At 44.6% G+C, this 26,645-nt stretch overlaps 1 protein-coding gene across 1 annotated transcript in view; it reads left to right on the top strand.

Annotated features, from left to right (window-relative positions):
* ATRN (attractin) overlaps positions 1-26,645 on the top strand; it is a 173,494-nt gene that overhangs the window by 85,831 nt on the left and 61,018 nt on the right. The window contains exons 19-24 of the mRNA XM_034064576.1: positions 262-399; positions 6,396-6,489; positions 7,952-8,004; positions 9,720-9,814; positions 10,313-10,391; positions 11,116-11,273. Coding sequence (XP_033920467.1) covers positions 262-399; positions 6,396-6,489; positions 7,952-8,004; positions 9,720-9,814; positions 10,313-10,391; positions 11,116-11,273 — 617 coding nt within the window. The remainder of the gene's footprint in view (positions 1-261; positions 400-6,395; positions 6,490-7,951; positions 8,005-9,719; positions 9,815-10,312; positions 10,392-11,115; positions 11,274-26,645) is intronic.

Genomic DNA, 26,645 nt, shown 5'->3' with positions numbered 1-26,645 from the left:
GTAAACCTGTCCCACCAGCTGCTTCCCATCCTGTCTTCCCAGTATGCACATAATGTTTTGGAGCTTGGTTTTTCATGTATTACTTTAAATCTCATGTTTTCAACACACACCTTTCTGAGCTCATGGGTCTCTAGCAAGACTGCATGAACCAATTTGGAAGGTGCATGAAACGGGTTCATTCAGGCTCTGCAGAACACAGAGCTCTGAGGATCTAATGAACTACTATGAGCACAGATACTCATCCTTTCCTCTTTCCTGCAGCCTGCCAATGTAATGGGCACAGTAAGTGTGTCAATGAAAGCATCTGTGAGAAGTGTGAAAATCTGACGACTGGCAAACACTGTGAAACTTGTATCTCAGGCTACTACGGTGATCCTACTAATGGAGGAACATGTCAGCGTAAGTGATGCCTTAAATCTTCCTGCACTGAAGTCTTTGGTGTTTTCTCTCTTTACTCATTCCTCTGCTATCTTAACCAAAATGATACCCTGATAATACGTGATGGCTATCCTGCAAGCAAGGCACAATCCTTGTTTCTTCAAATGAAAGATAGGCAGTGCTTGATGAAATTTGACTTCATTGCATGGGATGAAGATGGTTTTTTGCTGTCCTTCATAAACTTGAGGTGACCACAGTGAAAACCATGTGATTTTTAGTGGCTGACAGTCTCATTTTGAAAAGAAACACTGTTAATCCCAATGTCTTGAACAAATTCCTGCTTATCTAAATCCCACCTTCTATTACATTTGGTTAATGTGTTGTGTGCTTATTGCTGTAATTGTCTCGGCATAAAAGGCCATATTGCACGGAGGAGTTGGCTGGATTTCAGTTGAGGATTAGGTGAACCCTTGTTAAAACTGCATCTTAAGTTTGTCAAGTGCTGTGGGTCTCTTTGGCACGAAGAAGTTTTTGTGGTTGTGCAAGATCCAGTTAAGAAGCAGGGAAATAATCTTTCTTGAGGGAGCAATCCAGGTAAATACTGAGAAATGAACATGAGGGATTGGGAATTTTGCCCTTGAACCTTGCAACATTATTCAGAATTACTGTGAATTTTGTAGTTGTAGCATGGGAAGATGAGTTGTAAACCTGAATCCAGCTGTCATAGGTGATATACAAGTATATGGGAAGGTGCTTCTTACTCTGAAGAGCTTTAATGGACTGTTGTTAGGTGGAGTGATACAGTTCATAGAATCCCAGCCTGGTTTGGGTTGAAGGGAGCTTAAAGCTCCTCCAGCTCCAACCCCTGCCATGGGCAGGGACCCCTTCCACTGGAGCAGCTGCTCCAAGCCCCTGTGTCCAACCTGGCCTTGAGCACTGCCAGGGATGGGGCAGCCACAGCTTCTCTGGGCACCCTGTGCCAGCGCCTCAGCACCCTCTCAGGGAAGAGCTTCTGCCTAAGAGCTCAGCTCAGTCTCTCCTTTGGCCAAGGTTAAAGCCATTCCCACTTGTTCTATCCTTGCATGCCCTTGTAAAGGACCTCATTTAGTCCAGGGCATTGCTGGAAATCAGTGCTGCTTGAGTAGAACCTCCGGGATCAGTTCAGTCTCACATTCTGGAGACATCCCAAAAGCAGCTCTGCTGCTTCATCATCATGTAACCCTCAGCCTCCTCCTCCATGGCTAGATACAGTGATGGGAAAGGGAGAACCAAATAACATCATTCACTGTCAGGGTGATATCAGAGATAAAAGAGTGCGGATGTTTTTTAGGCATCTCAGAAGAAATAAGGGAACACAATTAATGAGGGGACATTGAAGACTTTGAGTTGCTCCTTCCAAGTGTGGAGACAATCCAGTAGAAAATACTTGGAGATACATGAAATTCCATTGACCTTTTGGGTGAAGATGAGAGTCAGTAGCTGGAGCACGAACATCCTGTTTCCTAAAGGAAGAGCATGTTGGTGGCAAATGAGGCAATGAAGAACCTTCAAGTGGATGCATTTGAGGAGGGGGGTGAAAAGATCACAGACAGGGAGGAGGCTGCTTTGCTTGGAGAAAAGGGTGCTGCAGTAGGGATATGGATATGAAATTACAGCAGGCAGCACAACAGCACGGCTGCAAAGGAGAAGGTGCATCTCTGACACTTTATTCCAGAGCATTATCTGCAAGATTAAATACCACTGATATATGTAAACTCATTTTGTGTGAAGATAATTTGAAGTGCAGGAGTGAATAAATTGAGGCTGAGTTGGCCTGAGAAGAGACACAATTCTACTCATTCAGGTTTAATCACTGAATCGCAACGTGCCTTTTGATATTTGTTGCTTTTCTATGTGTATGGAAATTGAGAGTAAGTTCCTTTGGACTCTTTCACATCAGGATTGTCCAAACCCCGTTTATTGTAGAGATAATGAATGATAGACTAAAGTCATCCAGATGCCTGAAAAAGAAATTCAGAGATGTGTTGAGAGACTGTGGAACAGCATTCATTTGTTATCAGATGAAACCAGTAGCTCATGTCAAAAGTGCTTTGCTCTCAAGTGCTTTGGACCCAGGGTTTTAATTTGCTGTGATTTAACAGTATTTACTGTGAAGGTGAAAGAGAGAGGAAAGCAGGAAGCTGGGCAGAAAGACTGAGGTGGGTTGGAAAAGGGAAAGCAAGAGGAAACCATCTGTCTGATGCAGTCAGAGCCACTGCTGTATATTTTCCTTGATGAGAAGGTTTCCAGAGGACAATTCCTCACGTAAGGAATGGCTGATGGGCAACAGAGCCAACTCCAGCTTTTTCCCTCCTCCAAGCCTAGTCCTTTCCCATTAATGATGTGCTGATTCCACTTTGTGTATTCTATGTCCAGTGTTTTGTGTTGTGCTGTTTTTAGAGCCCATGGTTACATCTGTGTTGGAGATGGTTGTTGATACCCTCCACCCTGATGCACAAGCATCTGTGTGTTTGTGCACACATGAATGCCTTGTGTGAGTCCTTGTACTTTGAGGTGTAGATCTGTAGCATCAGCCCAGTGGCCCCAGCAACATGGGGACCATAAATGTCACAGAATGACAGCATCATCAGGGTTGGAAGGGACCTCTGATAAGCTGTAGTTACTTCTCTGAAAGAATTGGTTGCATATCATCATGGGCATTGGTGTTTGCAGAGCTGGGCAGATAATAACTAAATGGGAGGTAAATCACTCCTCAGCAGTTGCTTTTAGGTAGTGTCCAACGTAGAGGAGTGTTAATCGGGAAGAGCAGGAAATGCAGCACATCAAATGTAAAAATAGCTGCAAGGGACTTTCTCTGCATTCAGGATTTAGAATTCTTCTGATTAAAGTTTCACAGGAAAATATGTTAGGGGTAGATAAGGAAGTCATTTGCAAGAGAAGGGAAGGCACTATTATGCCTGAAATCAGATTGCTGCGGCTGTAGCGCTTCTGAATGCCTCTGTGGAGCGTGTGCTGGTGGCCCATGATGAGCTATAGTGCTGTGGCCCTGCCTGCTCTCTGCTGCCAGGTTGGCCTTAGAGGATGGTCGGAGCACTTGGAGCGGATAAATGGGGTTTTGGTTGGATAAAGTGGATAAATGGGGGAAGCTAGACCATTATGACTGCAGGAAGAGGAGCACAGATCCTTGTGAACATCTTGGAACAAGATCCTGACCCATGGCTTGGGAAGAAGGTGGAAAGAGACTCATTGTGAGGTGGTTCATTGTCAGACCATGCTTCACAGTTATAGGATCATTGAATGGTTTGGGTTGGAAAGGACCTTAAGATCATCCAGTCCCAACCCCCTGCCATGGGCAGGGACCCCTTCCACTGGAGCAGCTGCTCCAAGCCCCTGTGTCCAACCTGGCCTTGAGCACTGCCAGGGATGGGGCAGCCACAGCTTCTCTGGGCACCCTGTGCCAGCGCCTCAGCACCCTCCCAGGGAAGAACATCTTCCTTACATCTAACCTGAGTTTCTTCTGTTTCAATCTGAACCCATTGCCCCTTGTCCTGTCACTGCAGTCCCTAATGAAGGTCCCTCTCCAGCATCCTTGTAGGCCAGTCAAGAAGTTATTTCCAATAGTTGTGCCTTTCTGCTCTGGCATCAGACTCTGGAGAGAAATACTCATTTGTAGATGGCAGTGTCTAATACCTCTTGTCCATACTTTGTTTCCAAACTCCATAGTTGTTTGAAAATCCATGGGAAGATTTCTCTTTGGGCATATTCTAGTCCTTTAGTCAATAATCTCCAGTTACAGGGCTCCTAGGAAAAGACATGAATAGACTCTGTTGTTTTAAGTAGAGATCTCAGGGTGTTCGTTCTCCTTGATAAGCATGTGGTTATCACAGGGTGAAGAAACATCAATGTGAGTACTCGAGATACTGTGATCTGCATCTAAACATCATGAAATTCAGGATTTCTTAGTTGTTCTGTATGTTAATGTTGACTATTGGTCAGGTTTCACCTTGCTTACCTTTTGCAGAGCGTAAGGAAGGAAGTACAGAGCATCCTCAATAGTATGAAGGGCTATTTTTGTTGAAGTGCCACTAATGAGAATTGTGTTTGCTTCACAGAGTACAATTATTTTGTCAAATCTCCCTTCAATCTACTTGTTCCCACAATAGGCCTTTATACTTCTTCCTATTTCGTTCCGTGTTGCTGCTAGGAAACCACTCATCCACATCTGAGAAGCACAATTAAGTGTCCCTGATACAATAGAGCTTCCATTACATGCCAATATAAGGAAGACATCAAAAGGGTTCATAAAATAAGCTTCAAGGTTGGCAAGGATATATAGGATGGGTACTTCATGTCTAAGAATTTGCTGGTACATTGAGTGGCTTGTGTCTTCTTAATGAGAAGGCATATGTCTTCATAGCAAGGAGGTTTGGCAGCCTTTGAAGCATGCTATTTCCAGCAAGCTCAGGGACACCAAATGAAGGATCTTCTCTATGCACTTTTCCCCTTCTTATATTGTACGCTCTCCCATGTGGAGCTCAAATGAAAGCATCTTCCAGTTTGTTGGTAGAACGACATATAAAAGGCATCTACCTTCTGGGAAAAGATGTTATATCCATTCTTGTAGTTACAGTGAACATTATATCAAAGACAACTGCTTGTATTGGTTTTGTTGTTGATATGTTGGTTTGGTTTTGGGGTGTTCTTGCATGTACTTTCTCTACTTCTTTATGAGTAAAAGGCTTAAAGGGTATCAATGGTAGCAGCTTAATGTTGATTGAGAGTGTTCTTTTGGAGCACATCTCCCTTACATCCCAATGTCATATATTGGTTTGCATCTCAAGCAGGCTCAGAGCATATGAGCTGGTCTGTTTTGGGCAGGACACAAACCTGATGTAGTCTAGGGGCAGGTTGCTTTGCTTCTAACACAACTGAGTGGCGTTGAGTTCATGAGACCAGGCTAAAGCTCAGACACATTTGGTATATGCCTCAAACCACTTACAGTGTGGTTTCATAGCATTGTCCACTTCATGCTGCAGATACATTGACGTTGTTGATAATGCCATTATTTTCTAAAAGGCCTATTTGTCTCTGGAAAAGTCACCACGAGCTTTGCTTGATTTGCAAAAATAGTCTCCGCTCAAGAGCTTTGAGTTAGACTGAAAAGTGGTACCAAGCCCTAAACTATTCAAATATTGGCTTTTTCTTTTATGTTATAGAACCATAGAATAGTTAGGGTTGGAAAGGACCTTAAGATCATCCAGTTCCAACCCCCCTGCCATGGGCAGGGACACCTCACACTAAACCATGGCACCCAAGGCTTCATCCAACCTGGCCTTGAACACAGCCAGGGATGGAGCATTCACAACCTCCCTGGGCAGCCCATTCCAGTGCCTCAGCACCCTCACAGTAAAGAATTTCTTCCTCATACCCAATCAAAACTTCCCCAGTTTCAGTTTTAACCCGTTACCCCTTGTCCTATCACTACAGTCCTTAACAAAGAGTCCCTCACCAGCATTCCTATAGCCAACCCCCTTCAGACACTGGAAGCTGCTCTGAGGTCTCCATGCAGCTTCTCTTCTCCAGGCTGAACAGCCCCAACTTTCTCAGCCTGTCTCCATACAGGAGCTGCTCCAGCCCCTGAGCATCCTCGTGGCCTCCTCTGGACTTGTTCCAACAGTTCTACATCCTTTCTATGTTGAGGACACCGGAACTGTAACAGAACTTTGCACTATCTAACAACAAGAGAGGAAGTTAAGTAAATTTTGAGGCTAAAAAACACAGTCTGATCATGATTTCATGCAAATCATCAGTCCTGGAGCCCTCACTCAGTTTTGACGCACAGTTCTATTTCTAGCTGCCTTCTGCATCACAAAGAAACCAAAGAGCACCAAATGGGTTTTTGTATCCACTTCAGTTGTTGATGTCTCTCAGTTTGGCAACTAAAGCACTTAATTGCTATGGAATCAGTGTCTTTTGCTTCATTCAACATTGCATCTTTTTCTCCCTCTGCTCAACAGCTTGCAAATGCAATGGCCACGCGTCCGTCTGCAACACAAATACAGGGAAATGTTTCTGCACCACAAAGGGAATAAAAGGAGATGAGTGTCAACTGTGAGTTCATTTCACTTTGTTACTTGAAATCAAAAGGCTGTGCACATACTGGCATAGAATCCCTGCATTTTTTAATCATTGTATTTGTGATGTATCTGCTACTGTCTTCCTGCTGACAGTTGACTGACTCCATTGATGGTGCAAGCGGCCATGCTTCCCCCAGGGGCATGACATGAACAAAATGATTTCCTGAAGATTTCCATTTTTAAGAACATTTCAACCAGGAATGTCATGCAGAAGGGATGGGGTGGAAAAATAATGCCACCAGCCATACAAACTGTACATAGAATGATAGACTGGTTTGGGTTGGAAGGGAGCTTAAAGCTCCTCCAGCTCCAACCCCTGCCACGGGCAGGGACCACTTCCACTGGAGCAGCTGCTCCAAGCCCCTGTGTCCAACCTGGCCTTGAGCACTGCCAGGGATGGGGCAGCCACAGCTTCTCTGGGCACCCTGTGCCAGCGCCTCAGCACCCTCCCAGGGAACAGCTTCTGCCTAAGAGCTCAGCTCAGTCTCCCCTCTCTTGGGCAGGTTCAAGCCATTCCCCTTGGGCTGTCCCTACAGGCCCTTCTCCCAAACCCCTCTCCAGCTTTCCTGCAGCCCCTTTAGGCACTGGAGCTGCTCTGGGGTCTCCCCTTGAGGAGCCTTCTCTTGTCCAGGCTGCCCCAGCCCAGCTCTCTCAGCCTGGCTCCAGAGCAGAGCTGCTCCAGCCCTCGCAGCAGCTCCATGGCCTACTGTGGCCTTGCTCCAGTTCACTTTATCCCTCTTAATTGTTAGATTTTTATGATCTGTGCACTCTGATGCTGTTCTGGGGGAGTGTAAATATACCTGAAGTAAGAATGTGACGTTCCAACATTTTAATGGAGCAGTTTGAGAGCAACAAATGTGCTGCAGGGTTCCCTGTAACAGAACAGAGATGCTTTTTAGTGTAATGTTAGTGGGAATAATTTCATTCCAAATAATTTCATTGCCAGGTTTATTTTTAAAGGCTTGTTCACATGAGTAAGCGTTTGTAGGACTAGATCCTGGAATAGCCATAAATGTAAATGGAGACTTTGGTTTGGGTGTTTTAATCCAGTTCCATGCATTGCAAAGAGCTCATAATGAAATCATGGGTTGGGTTGGAAAGGACCTTAAAATCATCTAGTTCCAAACCCCTTGCTATGGGCAGGCACACCACACACTGAACCATATCATACATACATTCCATGTGATGCAAAGGTTCATAGCCAGGATTTCATATCTAATTCTTGCTGCATAACTTGTTTTGACCATGGATTTTCTGGCCTGGACCATGGTCGTGACCATGATCTGGAGCAGTCTGGTGTAGCTCCGAAATGCATCTACTACTTTTAATTGCATGCTGTTACATGCCTGGGTGGTGTTTTCTGGTTTGTAGTGGCTGGGAATAGATAGAAGGAGAGAGAAAAAAATTCATTTATTAAAAATATGTGTTCTTTTTAGGTGTGAAGTTGAAAACAGATATCAGGGAAATCCACTTAAAGGAACGTGTTACTGTGAGTACTCTTGGGGTTTTATTTGTCAGATAGAAAATGTGTTTGAAGTCTAAAATATCTTATTTGAAGCCAGTTTTGGTTGCCTCAGCACCTATTTAAAATACAGGGGATTAAGGGGAGGATTTAAAACGAGTTTAAAAACCTTCAGTTTTCACAAAAGTATTGTTTAAAGAGACTGAAAATACTTCTCTTGATAAGGTTTGTGTGATGATTGGATCTGTAAGAACAAACTTGTGAATGTTTTTCACACAGCTTTGAAATGAAACCTGGTCTTTTGGAGAATAACACTAAACTATATAGCTAAGAACTCAAACCCAAAGCGTGTCTTCAGAACTGTTGTAAGTGTAAAATAGTGTTGTTTAACATCCTGCTCCATGTTAGCCTGGGTAAGGTTTCAAACTTGCCACGTTTCCTCTGAAATGAACAGTTGGATTCTTGTGCAACTCCACAAGATCCTTTGCCAAGATTCACATTACTAAATGGAAACTCTCCAACTTCTATTTGCAAATATTAGCAATCAGCTCACTGGCATGCACAGATCTTAAATGACTTAAGGATGCAAGTCTCAAATAGTGATTTTGTGCAATACAAATTATCCTCATGCTTTCTTTAACAAGTTTAGATTCCCCTTCCACAGGCAAACAAGTGCTCTGATGGCTTCTCACAACAGTCTCATTGGAGGAACCATAGAATGGTTTGGGTTGGAAAGGACTTTAAGATCATCCAGTTCCAACCTCCTGCCACAGGCACACTAGACCATGTCACCCATGTCCATGACCAAATTCATTGCTGCCAGTGGGGATAAAGTGGGAAAAAGAGGGAAACAGGCAGAGCATAACAACTCTTACAGGAACAACCTTGTGTTATAACCTCGCTTGGTTTTCTTCCTTGAAAGTTCCTTAGTGTTCATAGATGTTAGGTAGAAGGTGGTGGTGTTCATCAGAAGGTCATCCAGCTTGTGTCTATCCAACAAGGGGTCTTCAGGAGGCAATAAGAGAAAAATAACACCTAGTCTATAGCTTCATATGTATTATTGCTTGGAATCTATGCAAGGCTTTGGGAATATGTACAAGTCCTACAAGTGTGTTTTAACAGAAGGATGCTGAGACTGGTGGATGTGTCCCCAGACTGGCTGTTCGCTGCTGGTTGATGGAGAGGTGATACCCCAGCCTGAGGCAGACATGAGTATAGGAGGGCATAGACCAAAAAGTGGTCCTGGCATGACTGAGGATGATGTGATTTGGAGTAGGATGGTAGCTTGGTCCATTATCAAGCTGCTGCTCTGTAGAAATCCCCCCTTTGAAGTCCAGTGGTGTATAGAAACATCTAATGTGTGGAACTTTGTCCCCTGCAAGTGGGGATTACACAGCTATTTCATTGTTGTAGTATTCCCTTAGAACATAGAGGTATTGTGGTAAGGAAATAGTAAATGTCTTGGCATGCTTATGCTTTTTACAATGTATTGGTGTGAATGTTCATTTAGGTTAAGGCTGGGGGCTCTTGCTGGAAAATCTAAGTTGCCTCTTTTCCCTTTTTAGGCTTAACTTAAATCTTTGTCCCTTTTGTACTGGAATCGTTTGTAGCAGTGTGGTGACTCCTGGTTATGCTCTTAGTGCAAGAAGCACTTCAGCAGCATCATGCCTTGCATTACATGATGCAATATACTTTGGTATATTCCAAGACATGGAATAATTCTGTCCATGCATTCCTTACAGATACTCTCCTCATTGACTATCAGTTCACCTTCAGCCTTTCTCAAGAGGACGATCGCTATTACACAGCAATCAACTTTGTAGCAACACCTGAAGAGGTAAACTCTCTATTTTCCCTTTAAACTTCATCCTTTCCATGTATTTTTGTCCTGTCTTGGCCATGGAGGTGATGAATCATTACAGCTCTGTGAGTCTTCAGCTTTAGTTTGGTGATGTGCATGTTTGCCCAGTTCCACAAAGCAAGAACCTTTTGACCTTGGTTTGGCCATACATATGCACACCTTCATGGTAGAATTTCACAACGAACCACAATTGGTTCTTTACAGTTGTTAGAACCTCTGAGTTACTCCAGTTCTGCTTATTCACCCCATACTTTGTGTCTCAATTCATATTCTAGGCACGTGTCTTGTTCTATCCTTTATTATGCTTTCCTTGGGGAGGAGAATACTGCTTTCAGAAAATGTAAATAGCTTTTTGCTTGATGTCTTCATGTCAGTAACAAATTCCAAGATTATTTTATTTTGCACCTAAGATTTGTGAGGAAACAGTAAAATTGCTTATCCTAAAAATGGGCTTTCGTTTTCTTCCCTCTGTAGCAAAACAGAGACCTGGACATGTTTATCAATGCATCTAAAAACTTCAACCTCAACATTACGTGGTCCACGAGTTTTGCAGGTAAAATGAGCATGATCCTAGTTGCTTGGTAGCTTGTTTCAGTTATCTGTTTCTGAGAAACACAGATTTAATTGGGGAAACAGTTTTGGTTTTCAACCTATGAACTTGTTGTTTAGTTCTTAAATGTTGGCCCTGGAGGCAGAGATAGACTGTTAAAAAGAATTATGTTTTCCATCTCAATAATGTATTTTGGAAACATCAGAGGTGCAAATTTGATTATTAGTAATGCAATAGGTTGGCATATACAGCGTCAGTTGTGGAGACCTCAGAGCAGCCTTCCAGGGGGCCTATAAGGATGCTGGGGAGGGACTCTTCATTAGGGACTAGTGATAGGACAAGGGGTAACAGGTTAAAACTGAAACAGGGGAAGTTTGGATTGGATATAAGGAAGAAATTCTTTACTGTGAGGGTGCTGAGGTACTGGAATGGGTTGCCCAGGGAGGTTGTGAATGCTCCATCCCTGGCAGTGTTCAAGGCCAGGTTGGATGAAGCCTTGGGTGCCATGGTTTAGTGTGAGGTGTCCCTGCCCATGGCAGGGGGGTTGGAACTGGATGATCTTAAGGTCCTTTCCAACCCAAACCATTCTATGATAATCATTTAGAATAGTCATGTTCAGATGAGTAATTGATTTTGTAACATTAGAATCTGGGATGATTTGCCTTTTTGCTTGTCGTTTAAAATATGCATTAAGACATCTTTTGTTGCTTTCTGACATTTGATACAGCTGGCACACAGGCTGGGGAGGAGATGCCAGTCGTTTCGAGAACCAATATAAAGGAATACAAGGACAGCTTCTCCAATGAGAAGTTTGATTTCCGCAACAATCCCAACATCACTTTCTTCGTCTACGTCAGCAATTTCACCTGGCCGATAAAAATCCAGGTAGGAGCTGTTACCATGTGTATCATCACTTGGAAGAGCTTTTTGGTTTCTCTCAGGGCAATTTGCTTTGTTCTTTGTGGTCCAAGCTCTAAGTACAGCTCCGCAGCAGACAGAGGGGTTGATGTTGCTGATTAAGAGCAAAATGTGTTATCCTCTGACATTGTGTTCTCATCTAACATTGCGTCGCCTTCTGATGTTGCCTCAGCCCAGTTGGGCTGTGTTTCACTGGAGGGGAGAGTTAGTTTCCTTCCCAGTAGCTGGTTATGGGGCTGCATTGTGGATTTGTGCTGGGAGCAGTGTTGATAACTTAGGGGTGTTTTTGGTATTGTTGAGCAGGGCTTGCACAGGGTGAAGGCGTTTTCTGCTCTTCACCCCACCAGTGAGGAGGCTGGGTGAGGCATAAGGAGTGGGGAGGGACACAGCTGTGACACAAGAGGTATTCTAAACCAGATGGCATCACACTCAGCATATAAAGCTGGAGGAAGAAGGAGGAAGGGGGAATATTTGACCTCACCTGGAGCATTGTGTGCAGTTCTGGTGTCCTCAACATAAAAAGGACATGGAACTGTTGGAACAAGTCCAGAGGAGGCCACGAGGATGCTCAGGGGCTGGAGCAGCTCCTGTATGGAGACAGACTGAGAAAGTTGGGGCTGTTGAGCCTGGAGAAGAGAAGGCTGCGTGGAGACCTCAGAGCAGCTTCCAGTGTCTGAAGGGGGCCAATAGGGATGCTGGAGAGGGACTCTTCATTAGGGACTGTAGTGACAGGACAAGGGGTGATGGGTTCAGGCTGAAATGGGGGGGGTTTAGGTTGGATATAAGGAAGAAATTCTTTACTGTGAGGGTGCTGAGGCACTGGAATGGGTTGCCCAGGGAAGCTGTGAATGCTCCATCCCTGGCAGTGTTCAAGGCCAGGTTGGACAGAGCCTTGGGTGCCATGGTTTAGTGTGAGGTGTCCCTGCCCATGGCAGGGGGGTTGGAACTGGATGATCTTACCGTCCTTTCCAACCCTAACTATTCTGTGATTCTATGATTTGGAGTGATGGTGCTTGTCTTTGCAAGTCACTGTTACCTGTGATGGATTCCTGCTGTCCTGGGGATTGCTGAACACCTGCCTGTGATGGGAAGTGCTGAATAAACTCCTTGTTCTGCTTTGCTTGTGCACAGCTTTTGCTTTACCTGTTAAATTGTCTTTATCTCAAGCCAAAAGTTTTCTCACTTTTACCTTCCCACTTTCTCCTCATCCCACCAAGGAGGAATGAGTGAGAGGCTGCATGGGGCTTGGCTGCCAGCTGGGGTTAAACCTCAACATCAGTGGCTCTAAAACTGTGCTGTGAAATGAAGTAGGATGCTCACTTTACTAACAGGGCTGTGTTCTAACAGGGTGTCTGACTTTAAACATGTAGATATTGATGTTGAAGAAAACTGAGTCATGCATCCAAAACCTGAGCCTGGAATGAGCAAACAGAGGAAATGTTCTTTGTGTCTCCTTTTAACATCTTGTTCTCAGAAGTCACAGCTCAAGGGCCATCCCCTCTCTCCTTGTGCTGCCCAAGACTGGTGGTACCTGCAAGAATGAAATGGAGCTCATTCTTTCCCTTAATTTAGTGCAGTCCATTAACACATGTGTTGCCTGAGGTGTCAGACTGACTGTGATGATAAGGTTAGTGCTGATGAAGCTTGGTGGATCATGAAAACACTCATAGATCACAGAGTGCAATCACAGAGGCTCTGCAACCACCACAGCAGCTAATAATTCAGAGAAACCTCAGCCACCTTCTTGCTCTGGGCTAACTCAAGTGTCAACCCATCGTGTACTCTGTGATACAGAGGCCCTTTGAAAGGCAAAAGTATTTCTTGGTCTGGAACTGACTCAAGTGAGACTCTGAATTCTTCCTTTTAAAGTAGCTTAACCAAAAGTGGGGACCAAATTCTTCCACCTTCACCCTTATTCAACCAATTCTATGAAAGATGGTAACTTCACAGTTACTTCCTTGATAGTTCAGACCCATCAGTCACACAGTCTCACCATAGGGATCACTTCCAACAAGAATAATGCACATTGTAATATTGAGCAAGGAATTAGGTCCTCCTGGAATAAAGATCTTTGTAATGATATTTTTCAAGGTATTTCCTGAACTTTCTAGAAACTCGTAGGGATACTTGGGCTGCATCACATAGTGGTAAAGACAGTGGGGTTTAAGTACTGATAAACCTTGTCCTGTTGCTCAGTCCATTTGGTAAGCTGACTTAGGGCAGCATTTTGGTACTTTGGAATATCACTTATAGTACTGGCAATTATCTTCCAGCTGGAGAGGTTTTACTTACACATTGGTAAAGTCTTGCTTCATTGTCACAGCCTCATTTTTACGTATGGGGGAGTTTGCAAGAGCTGCAAGGTAAAACATTTGTGTCACTGGATACTCAAGCAGTGAGTACTATGCCTCATAGTTTCATTTAAGTACTGCTTCCAATAGAGAAAGTAACATTCTGTGTACAAAGCTGGGCACTGTGATCTACTTAATGGCTTATTTAAATAGTCAGGCTTCTCTGTTATCAAATTGGTAATCACAGGGGTCAGAAAAAAGTCATATTTTATGTGACTTAGAGGTTCTGTTGGCTGATAGTTTGCTTTCCATAAGCAGTGCTGTACTGTACCTTCCCCTGATTTATCTGTTTGCTATTTCTTGATGCAGAACTGTGTGTTCGGACTTTGTAGGTGTTTGAGAGCAGTGCTTCCTCCTGTCCCTTAAGTCCCTTAAGCTTTCCTGTGTTTACTGCAGCCTCCACCCCACCTGTACTTAGAATGAATTTCTGCTAGCTTTTCCTATGTCCGTGTTGTCATTGAGCTTAAATGTCCTCTCCATCGTCTTGTTTGTCTCCTGCTTCCCTGGATGAATTAGGACAGGTCATATCCTCTCTCAGCCTTTACTGTTTGTTGGCTTGAGCAAGACAAACCCTCTTCATCTCATCCTGTGAAACAGGATATTCAGGTTCAATTGCCTCATTTGTTTTTCCACTGCACTCACTTATATTAATCTCTCTTGTATACTTTTGGTCAGCCATGTGTAAGGTCATGGAGATCAGTGCTTGCCACTGCTTTGCAGAGTGGTATCTCTGAGTTCTTACAGACCTTACTAGATCTGCTTTGTATTGTGCTAGAACTGTTTTGTTTTGCTCATTCTCGTGGCTGCAGTAATTAATAGTCCTTATTCATTTTCAAATGGACTAATACACCTTGTTCTTTCACATCCTCTGCTTCCAGATGATGAGCTCCCAGTCTTGGTAGTGAACGTTCTTCTCAGTCCCTAATAGCATCACAGAATCCCAGCCTGGTTTGTGTTGGAAGGGACCTTAAAGCTCCTCCAGCTCCAACCCCTGCCCTGGGCAGGGACCCCTTCCACTGGAGCAGCTGCTCCAAGCCCCTGTGTCCAACCTGGCCTTGAGCACTGCCAGGGATGGGGCAGCCACAGCTTCTCTGGGCACCCTGTGCCAGCGCCTCAGCACCCTCCCAGGGAAGAGCTTGTGCCTAAGAGCTCAGCTCAGTCTCCCCTCTCTTGGGCAGGTTCAAGCCATTCCCCTTGGCCTGTCCCTACAGGCCCTTGTCCCAAGCCCCTCTCCAGCTTTCCTGCAGCCCCTTTAGGCACTGGAGCTGCTCTGGGCTCTCCCCTTCAGGAGCCTTCTCTTGTCCAGGCTGCCCCAGCCCAGCTCTCTCAGCCTGGCTCCAGAGCAGAGGTAAATTGAGAAATGTTATCTCCCTGGTGTTACTGGATAATAACAGCAGTGCTGAAGATCATCAGGGTGTTCTTTTTTTGTGGTTCTTTTGTGTATTTTCATTGATGGACCCCTTCAACTTTATCAGCAGGTTGTGATGTTAGCACACTTTCTTTTTGGGTGTGTAATTAATGGATATATCAGCAAAATGTCTAAATGAACTAACTTCTATACTGTTTTAAGTCCTGTGATTCTTGAAATGATCTTCTCCACCTTCATCTTGCCTAGGAATTCCCAATGTATTGATATCCATAATGAAATTTGGAGTAGCTCAGCTGTACCGCTTAGGTCTATACAATTAATTCTTATTGCAGGCAGAAAATACTGGGCTAGTATGGTGCAGATGATTGTTGTCAGCTCTGTTGCTTGATGGGTTTGGTCTTTCATTGACTATTTCAGCTCTCTATTCAAAACTTGTCCTGAAACTTTGCATAATGTTGAGGTCTTGGAAGCATGGATATCTGGATTCTCCTTCCTCTTCTAAATACAAGCTTTAAGTGGCTCAGCTGGTAGATTCCTTTAACTGTCTTGCTATCAGATGTGTTATTTCACGTGCCATTTGGGGTGCTGGGATGCTCACTGTCTGCTTTCAGTGACTTCAAACACATGGAAACATCTAAGTTCTGTCTCCACCTTGGTTGTGTGTCTTCTTACAACCTCCTTCCCATTCAACGCTTTGCCTTGCACCTATGTTCAGTGCCCTTGTCCTTAATGAAAGCTCTAAATCAGCTTTAGGGATGCAGCTGACTGGTTTTAATCTCCTGCCTATCCTCAGAGCATGCCCTCTTCCCCTTTCCTTTCTGGTCTCCTTTACTTGTGTGGCTGAAGCATCTCATGCTATTTTGTTTATCCTTTGCTGGGGTCTAGCACAGCCTGACATTTAGCAGTTCTTATTTTCTCTCTGTACTACTTGCTGGGTTCTAAGGCATTGCTAATGAATCCTTTCCTCTCCATAATAAGTAGACTCTTTAGTTGTTCCTGATGTCCTTTTTAAGGTCAGTTCTGAGGATACAGCTTTCAAATCGTTTTGCATCTTTGACCTGAAAGAAGTACTTAGATGGCCACTTTCCCATTCCCTATCTCCTCAGTCCACTTGATTTTACTGTCTTACTTAATTTCTCATAGTTAAAGAGTGAACTTTGATTCTCTTACAACACTTACCTCATTTTGCCCTTAATTTAATGAATGTGCCTCTGTGCACTCAATCCAAGGTAATTTTGTAGCACCAGCTCTTCTTAATGTCCTTGTTACTTGCCAAAACACAGCCTAAAATAGCATCAGCTCTTACAGGTTGAGACCCTTTTAGTGAAGAAGCCTGGCAGTGATGCAGCATCCAGGAGCATGTGGTCCTTATGATTTCTAGTATCTTGTTTTTCATTTCATAGTGAAGAAACTTGTTTCCTCGCACTAAAGTTTTTCTGTCTTATGTCTACAAATACTGATTGGTGTTGGCTCAGTCCTTTCTCCTGTTTGCAGTAACAGTTCTTTGTTACTTTGCTATGGCTTTGTTATCCTTCTCCAGGAAGCCCACCTGTACCTCCTTTCGCTGGATGTACCATCATCACTCAACACAGCATTCATCCCTTCTTCCTCAAAGCAACCCAGCAGTGTTTGAGTGTGAGATAAAACCAGTGGTTCTGAACTGATGGAAGGCTTCCCTGCTCACTGCAGGGGGGTTGGATTAGATGAGCTTTGAAGGTCCCTTCCAACCCAGACTGTTCTGTGACTCTGTGACTTTGCATTCCTTAATTTGACAAACAGCCTGATCATCTTCACAGAATCCCAGCGTGGTTGAGATTGGAAGGGACCTCTGGAAGTCATCAATGCAAACTCCTGCTCAAACAGGGCCACCTAAAGCTAGCTGCCAAGAGCCATGAACACACAGCTTTTGAGTATTTCCAAGGATGGAAGCTCCACAACCTCCCTGGACAACCTGCTCCAGTGTTAGATCATGCTTGTAGTAAAACAAGTGTTTCCTCATAGAATCATGGAACAGTTTGGGTTGGAAAGGACCTCCAAAGATCATCTAGTCCAACCCCCTTGCAATGAGCAGCAGAGTCATCTTCATTGAGATGCTTGTCACGGATAGGCACATATGGGACTGGTCATTGTACAGATGTTCTTACGGTCAAAGAGACCCTCTGTTGTGCTCAGTTTGTGCCCATCACCCCTTGTCCTCTCACTGGGCTCCCCTGGAAAGAGCCTGAAAGGTCTTTTTTGCGCCCTCCCTTTTGGGGTTTATACACATTGAGCCCTGTGCTGAAGCCACCTCTGCTCCAGGCTGAACAATCCCAGCTCTCTCAGCCACTTCTTATAGCAGAGATTCTCCAGCCCCTGAATCATCTCTGTGGCTCCTTGTTGGGAGTTCTCTCTGTCCATGTCTCTCTTGTACTGGGAAGTGCAGAACTGGACCCAGTACTCCAGGTGCTGATATGCTTTTGGCTGGTATCACACTGTACTTTGAGTCCATTCACCACTGGGTGTAACAGCACTATCAGATTTGATGCCACATGAAAGCTTTTCCATACTGGCTACTAAGATGCTGTAGAATACAGTTGGACACTGCCCTTCTCACACCGCTCTGGGGTTCTGCTTTACTCCAGTTTCTTCTCCCTCCTCAGCATCCTTATCAGTTTCTCAAAGCAGTTGATGAGCAGGAGATGGATTATGAAAAGTAATGGTTGCAGAGAGGAAGGACTGGAGAAAAGTCAATAAAAAGGTATGATTTGTCTCCAGGACTCCCTGTGTCCTTTCAGGTCCTGTGCAATCTTCTGTGCTGGATTGAGCTGCCCTCAATTGCCCTTAATAGCAATCTGTGTCCCTGCCTGTCCTTGCTGTACCTCCTTCCTATTTGCTTTCCCTGTTTTTTCTCCCTTTCTTGTAAAGTCTTGGCTCTCTGTAGAAGTTTATCTTCCATGAGATAAAATAGAAGATAAATCGTGGTATGGATTTTCAGGGGGAAAAGACTTCCCAGCAATCAGTCCTTGGCTGGGGTTCACCACAAGATTTAAGAGAAAGCCATAAAGAGACTTCTTCCTTCTTGACCTCTCTGCTTCCCATGACTGCTCCTTCAGCACTTGTCTCACACCAGCAAAACTACTCCTTTCTTCTCAGGAAGAGTTTGTACTCAGAACTTTTCCATGCTCATAGCATCCCAGCCTGGTTTGTGTTGGAAGGGAGCTTAAAGCTCCTCCAGCTCCAACCCCTGCCACAGGCAGGGACCCCTTCCACTGGAGCAGCTGCTCCAAGCCCCTGTGTCCAACCTGGCCTTGAGCACTGCCAGGGATGGGGCAGCCACAGCTTCTCTGGGCACCCTGTGCCAGCGCCTCAGCACCCTCCCAGGGAACAGCTTCTGCCTTAGAGCTCAGCTCAGTCTCCCCTCTCTTGGGCAGGTTCAAGCCATTCCCCTTGGCCTGTCCCTCCAGGCCCTTGTCCCAAGCCCCTCTCCAGCTTTCCTGCAGCCCCTTTAGGCACTGGAGCTGCTCTGGGGTCTCCCCTTGAGGAGCCTTCTCTTGTCCAGGCTGCCCCAGCCCAGCTCTCTCAGCCTGGCTCCAGAGCAGAGCTGCTCCAGCCCTCGCAGCAGCTCCATGACCTCCTCTTCTAAGTTACTGTCACTTATTTCACTGCATAAAAGTTCCAGTGCAGTTGAGTTTAGTCCTTCAGGGCAAGCTAAGGCATTAATTAAAGCCCCATGTTGCACTGTGGCCAGAATGCAAACTGCTTTTCTTATCTCAGAGACCATCTCCTCCAGGTTTGCTTACTGCAGCTACACAAGATGTTTCAGGTTCCCTTTGGAAAACGGGTGGTTTTAATAGAAGAAATAGGATGAAGTCAGTGGAACTCTGTTACTGCCAGACTGCTGGAAAATACTCCCTGTGTGTGTGTGTGTGTGCATCACCTTGTAGCTTACGCATGTACTTGGGTTGTTCCTGTATGTGTCCAATGGGTAGTTTGGGGGTTTCTTTGTTTGAATAGAATAATAAGCAGTCATTGTACCTACACACTCTTATCCTGGCTTATTTTCAGTTTAGGTACAGTAAGTGTAGCTAAACAGAAGGATTTGTATCTACACAAAACCTTGCAACAGAGAACTTCAGAAATGAACAGGCTTTACTGCAGAGCACTGCATCTACACAGTGTAATTTTAAGCATTAGGAACTTAATTCTCAAGTCCCTGATGGAAATCTGTCTCTCTTTCCCACTCTTCTTGCCTGTTAAAGTGTGGACTTGGAGAGTATAAATGCTCTTTTGTGTTAGAGATAGCCGTGTCCCTGCCAATGCTGAATGCTGGCTTTTTCCCCCCCTCTTGCTCCACCTCCCTTCAAAACCACTTCAGTTGGGGTGTTGTTAAGTGCACTGGTTTAAGATGTCTTTCCCTGCTGCCTTTAATGACTTGAAATGATGATTTTGTAAAAGCACTAAAGCTGCAAAATGCAGCAAGCCTTTAAACACAGCGATCTGCTTCCTAACACCTCTTGGCTGAGTGGATTCAAGGGATGAAGGCTGCGCTGCGGAGTTCTCTTACAACCTGTGCTTGCCAAGCTCTCGTCAAAATCCAGGTAAGGTCTTGTTGAGAGCATCTCAGGATCTCCATTCTCTGCTTTGCAGCTCCTCCTTGCTGCCAGACTTGGTCTGGAACAGCCACAGAGGCTTCATAAGCATCGTGCAAACTCCAGCTCTTCACTTACGTCTCTTTTCCTTGGAAAGAACTGCCCTAAATATTCCTCATCTGTTACCCAGCTGTGAATGCACCCATTAGAAAAGGACATTACTGGATGCTGCTATGGTTGATGCTTTTTCTGGAGTCATGTAAATCTAGGATTATCTATTTCCCCCACTATTTTTTCTGTTTTCTTAATCTTCATTGCAAGTTTGCTCCATAATTCTTTCATAGTATATCTTAGATTACAAAGGGGCTATGGAACACAAAGAACCAGCTCTACCACATTACACCAAGAGCAAGGAAATTCAAATGCAGAAACTTCCAGAGGATTCATTTCCATGGATTTCAGTCCACACGAATTGGCTCACCCAGAAGTGAAACATCACTTCTGGAGCTGACAAGTAGTTAATGGTCAGAGTTTGAACCTCTCTTTAATAGTAGTGCACATGTCAGCAGTTCTGAACATTTAAACTGGTGTGTATTTACCTGGAGCTGCTTCCAGTGAGTGAGTCCCTCTCATGAATGCACAGGGTGAAAATTAGACTTGATAATACAGCAAACTTCAACCCCTTGTAATGCCTGTAAGCTTTCTGCTCCATCACAGCTTACTGCTGATGGTGTTTTCTACCACTCACTGTATATAAGCCTGTGTTCTTGTCTTGTTTCATTCCCAAACTATTGTTTGCATTAACATTCTGTCCCATGTGATTTTAGATCTTTCTCCCAAATCCAGAGTCCTCACTAAGGAGTCCTTTTGCATTGATCTCTGCTTTCTGAGTGTCTGGAAGTCGCCTAGGAGCTGATTAAGGGAAAGCCACAGTTTGTAATTGTATCATTAACTGTCAATTGCCTCTGCTCTTTCCCTCACGTTGGTTGAAGTATTTTAATTTCAATGTGCTTAAACCTTAATTATGAGCAAATGCTTCAAGGAACAAAAAGAAGCGAATGGATTTTACAACCTCTTGCATACAAAAGACACCATTTGTAAAATCTCATCCAATAGTCACTACATGTTCTTTGCCTGACAATTCATTATAGAATCCCAGCCTGATTTGGGTTGGAAGAGACCTTAAAGCTCCTCCAGCTCCAACCCCTGCCACAGGCAGGGACCCCTTCCAATGGAGCAGCTGCTCCAAGCCCCTGTGTCCAACCTGGCCTTGAGCACTGCCAGGGATGGGGCAGCCACAGCTTCTCTGGGCACCCTGTGCCAGCGCCTCAGCACCCTCCCAGGGAACAGCTTCTGCCTAAGAGCTCAGCTCAATCTGCCCTCTTTCCATTTAAGCCATTCCTGCTTGTCCTGTCACTGTAGGCCTTGTATCATCACCATGACTACGTAGCATCTCTGCACATGCTGCTTGGTGGAGCACTGCAACACCATTAGACAGCTTACACTGTTGGAGGACATAATTGATAATCAGTGGAAAATTTCCAAGTCACTTAAATTGTTTCCTTCCACTCTGATTTCATAAATGCTGTAGTAGAAAACCAGCTAAAATTGCTTCTGCTGTCTACAGTTTGTAGTTTCCCAAAGTTTTGCATGGGCTGTTGAAGCTGTTTCCTGGGTTCTTCCAGTTGATTTATTTCAGGACTGTGGGTCTGTATAGTCTCTTCTAAAGCTTAATTCCCTTCTACACAGGAAGTTAATGCACTGTGGATAGTTTAATTCATAGAATCATATCAAAGAATTATAGGTTGGTTTGTGTTAGGAGGGATCTTAAAGCTCCCCCAGTTCCAAACCCCTGCCATGGGTAGGGACACCTTCCACTAGGGTGCTCCAACCCCATCCAACTTCACGTAGTGAACACTGCAGGTATGGGGCATCTACTTGAGTTATCATCATTGCTCTCAATGTTTCAAAATACACTGTCTGCTGCCATAGGGAAATATTTATGATCCCAGCCCAAGTGTTGAATTGCTGCCTAGTTCCTCTACTGAATCTGTGAATGGTGAAGTGAAAGGTGGAAGCAATCCCTCTCCCTTAACTTGATTGCTGCTTTCCAAGGAGAAGGTCCAGCGCAGAAACCATACCAAATGGGTGACCTGGAGGAGAACCTCAATTGTTCTGTCTTCAAATCAGTCTCTTGTGCTTTTGGAGCTGCTCTGGGAGACCATCACTATCCTATGTGTGCACGCAGTGCCACGTGTAAGGAATGCAGTGTGAACCACTGGATGCAAACCACTTGGATGATGTTCTCTACAACAGGCTACCTGCCTTTGGGTCCCTCCCATCACTGCCTTAGGTTGCTGTTGTTCTGGCAACAGACATTGCCAGGATGACTCCATCCAAGTTGGGAAGCTGAAATGTGCATTTTAGTGCTCCAGTTAAGAGCTGCACTGCTGTGATTGAATAAGATTTCATATAGATGTGGGAGTACGATGCGGCTCTGGGTAAAGCTTCCAGCAATGACACTTTCTTGGCTTTGAATGCTTTGTATATTATGCCTGTGACTACTAATTCTGATACAGTTTTAAGACCTTTTCTTCTTTCCTTAGTTGTTAGATTAAGGGAACAGACTAAGCTCTGTTTATTCCCGTGCATCAAAGGACTTCTCCTCTGCCTCTCATTTTGAGTTTGCTCTGGGATTGTATTATTTTCTCTAATGGGCTCCTTTGACCTGTATTGCTGTTCCCAGTGGTTTACAATGATATGCTGAACATCTATGTAGGAAGGTAAGAGAGCAGATTCTCTGCATCTGTTTGGCTTTGCAGAGCTGGCAGTGACATTGTAAATGTGTCTTTTCCTTAAGCCAGTAGCTATTCCCTGTGTTAGTATGTAGGCAACGTTCACGCGGAGCCATATGCTGCTGGTGTCAGCTGGATTTCAAAGTAGAGATGAATTATAAGCTGGGTTCTTCTAAGGAATAGCTGTCTGGCTGATTAAAGCAGGTTCGTTTTCTCTTATGCTGAATGTGGCTTTTTAAGTGGGAAATAGTAGCCAATATTTTCTAAAGCACCAGGAATTCCATTCCTGAAAAGACTTCACAATCCCCCAAGCTCTTACTCTTTAGCATCATTATCTTAATGTTACATGGTTCATGTGTCCAGCGGTGTGCCAATACTGACATCTTCCCAAGTTCTCATTTTTCAAAGGAGATCTCCTTCATTAAAGCAGCTTTGGATTGAATTTCTTCTCCTGATGTTCCTTCCCCCATCCTTCTATTTTTATTGGCTCTGTTACCCATAAAGCAGGTGGTCTCCATTAGCACGGATCTTAATACCAGTTTCAATTAAGCTTTCATTTTGCCATTCTGTGTTTAATGTGGTTCAGGAAGCATGTGTTTTCTTGCAGCATTAAATGATGGATGGCACTTTGCTACAGCCAAGGAAGGTGTCGGGGTACCCTTAGCTCCTGCCAGGCAAGGAAGACTCAGAAACAGAAGCGGAGGAATGTCACATCCCATGCTCCCACCTTCCTTTTGTATTCAGCTTTCAGCCTCTTTAAGGTGACATGAATAGCACCAGCAGTGCTGCTCTCTAGGGTTACCTCAGTGGGGTTTACAGCCTAACGAAAAGGCTTTGATAATGCACATAATAAGATAGAGAGAAGAAACAGAATCACAGTTAAAAAGTCTGTAGCTGACTCTAATCCCCTGATTTGTCTCTGGGGGAAGCACTATGTATTTGATACAGGGCATAAATATCCCTAAGGAACAGATATGACCCATGGAGGTGTCCAGCTTTCCTCTAAACTAATGTCGTTCTGTAATGAAAAGCTCTGGGTTAATCGAATGAAAGCTCTCAGTAAGGGTAAAGGGAATGAAAAAACATCTTTGTTGTTGGCCAAAGAGAATGAAATACATATAGATAGGTAGTGATTGCTTTGATAAAATAATTATGTAGGCTTGAAACCATACTGAGGCTGGTGATCTCGCTAGCATTCCTGCCAGGTCCTCAGCGTGCCTCATGCACCGTTAATGAGGAATAGATGTAGGTGGGGAGATAAAATCATCCTTAGCTCTCTGGGACCCTTCTGTTCCAAAAATGTTCTTTTTCCTTTGCTTCGGAAAGCAGTGGAATGCCAAAGTTGTTTGCTAATGATGTCCCTTGCCTTTATTTAGCTATAACTGCAGGTGCTTTTGAGCCCCTTCCTCCGCAGCCCGCTCGCTGCGGTGAGCGCTTTGCTTTAAACCCAACAATGAAACGTAAATCAATTTGTTAATCTGATGAAATTTGCTGTTGGATGTAATTACTTTTTGGAGACATGCAATTACATGCTGGGTTTTCAGAGCAGGCAAACTGACATCTTCTACCGGGGAGGGAAAGATGTAAACCACAACAGTTAAATGGTACTTTAAAACATGAAACAGCTGCTTCCTTTTTATCCGCTCCCGCCGCCTTATTTTTGGCATCACCCGGTGATATTTTCCCATTATAGAAGTTGTTCCCTTTCATACATAAGTAGTATTGTTGCAAGCAGCGTCTTAAAATCCTAAAAACTGAGGGTTTCTCCCAGAAGCTGTTAACCCTTTTGTAGGATGGGTTGGTAACTTCAGGACTTTTCACTGGAGATGGTGGTTTCAGCAACCTTAAAACTGGCTCACTAAACTGTCACAGGATCCCAGCCTGGTTTGGGTTGGAAGGGAGCTCAAAGCTCCTCCAGCTCCAACCCCTGCCACAGGCAGGGACCCCTTCCACTGGAGCAGCTGCTCCAAGCCCCTGTGTCCAACCTGGCCTTGAGCACTGCCAGGGATGGGGCAGCCACAGCTTCTCTGGGCACCCTGTGCCAGCGCCTCAGCACCCTCCCAGGGAACAGCTTCTGCCTAAGAGCTCAGTTCAGTCTCCCCTCTCTTGGGCAGGTTCAAGCCATTCCCCTTGGCCTGTCCCTCCAGGCCCTTGTCCCAAGCCCCTCTCCAGCTTTCCTGCAGCCCCTTTAGGCACTGGAGCTGCTCTGGGCTCTCCCCTTCAGGAGCCTTCTCTTGTCCAGGCTGCCCCAGCCCAGCTCTCTCAGCCTGGCTCCAGAGCAGAGCTGCTCCAGCCCTCGCAGCATCTTTATGTTCACCTCTGGGCTCACTTCTGGAGTGTTGTGCAGTTGCATTGGTTTTTTAATCCTTTCACCCATTGAGATCTTGGGGGTTTATATCTACGACTTGTGCTATACATGGATGAACTGTAGTAACTCACCTATCGTTGTTTGCCAGCTATACTATAGCACCTTCGTGCAGCTTTGGAAGTCTCCTCATGTGGCTGTTGCAAACCATCAGCTGCATAAATAAGACAAGTTAGAGGAGAACAGAGAGACGCAGACTGAGAGTCAGATTTAATAATACCAGGAGGATTTCTTCAGATGGGTTTTTTTTCAGATATGAGCATAAGATATGTATGGATTGTCCTATTTTTAAGGCTCTTTTTTCTGCCTATTTAAGATGCAGGGCTGGGACATGCTATCAAAACACTGCAGAATTAATGTTCTATGGAAGCAAAGTCCACATTAGGCAGGTAACTTCTCCTGGGTGAGGCTGGGGGTGATGGTGTGCTGGTTGCTTGCACTTGGTGTACTTCGGTGCTGTATAGCTCTTGAAAATACAGTATGCCACTGGCTGAGTGTAAATGTAAAGCTCAGGTTCAGGTGTGTTGCAGGAAACGAGCCATGTGGGCCATGGCTGGGAAGCTTTTACAGCTATCAGAAGAGCTGGATGTATTTCCTTTTATACCAAAGCTTATTTAAAGAGTCAAAGAATAGTAAGCAGAGTTAATGAAGGGGAGAAAAGCACGCTGCTAATAAAAGGGAAGACACCAACAGGCTCAGATGCAACAGGAGGTAAAGCATGGGTAGATCCTGGAGGGGGGAATGTGTCCTGGGTGAGAAAACCAAAAAGCCTCAGGCTTGTTTAACCACGAGACGTGAAGACAGAGGCACCAGTGCTGGAATAACAGCTCTCAGATGGCTCTGTGGGTCTGCTCTTGTTCAAAACAAACCATTCCTGGAATGTCACTAAAACTCCTTTTTCTTTCCCTTAGTTTCCTGATTTCTTATATGATGTTTTCTTTAACCATACTGGCAAATCTTGCTCACAGCAGCCTTGGCAGCCAGCGTGGAGAGCTGGGATCAGGGGGTTAGTGCAATCACAGCCCTGTATAATAGATTCTGGGATGACTAGGGGGTTTTGGTGGGTTGTTTTCCCCTAAATTGGTTTCTTCTTTCCTTTTTTCACCTTATCTATGAGTGTCATATATAGTTTCTTAAAACAGTCTGTTTTGTGTATGGGACTAGCACCATCCTGGTTCCTATACCTGGCCCCAAACTATCTTTAGGCTACATGACTATTTTGACTGTGGGGATTGAAATGCATCAGAATAGATTGATTTATCAGTTCACTTCTTTACCAGGAAGTTTCTCAAGACACAGTGGTGAACTAGATGCTCTAGAAAGCCCTTAGTGGTAGATAGTAACTACCTCTCCTTAATGCCAACATGAGAGCTCGTATATGTAGACATCATTTTTCCCTACCCAGCAGTGTTATCTTCTTCATATTAAGATTTCCTTAGCATAAATTCATAGCTGCTGCTCTCAACAAATAAAACCTGGAGTAAAACAGCCCAGGCTGTGATTTCTGACTTCACAGCTCCCTCAAAGCTGAGGCTGCAGGATGAGGCAGCCCTTTGATCAGTCCTTGCGTGAGCTCAGACATGGTGCTCCACAGCATCAGATTACCTTTCAAAGAACATTGTGGTTTTCCTCAGGTATGATGATTGAAACACAGATCAAGCTCCAAGTGCTGCTGCTTATGGATGTTCATTAACGCTCTGAGCATTTTAATTGCATAAGTATGTTAGTGTGTAGAATCATGGAATGGTTTGGGCTGGAAAGGACCTTAAATCCCATCCAGCTCCAACCCCTGCCACGGGCAGGGACCCCTTCCACTGGAGCAGCTGCTCCAAGCCCCTGTGTCCAACCTGGCCTTGAGCACTGCCAGGGATGGGGCAGCCACAGCTTCTCT

Source organism: Melopsittacus undulatus, chromosome 7 (genome assembly GCF_012275295.1).
Source record: "Melopsittacus undulatus isolate bMelUnd1 chromosome 7, bMelUnd1.mat.Z, whole genome shotgun sequence".
NCBI classification, from domain to species: Eukaryota; Metazoa; Chordata; class Aves; order Psittaciformes; family Psittaculidae; genus Melopsittacus; species Melopsittacus undulatus.
Note: the sequence above shows the minus strand (reverse complement) of the source record. Positions and strands in the feature narration are given on the sequence as shown.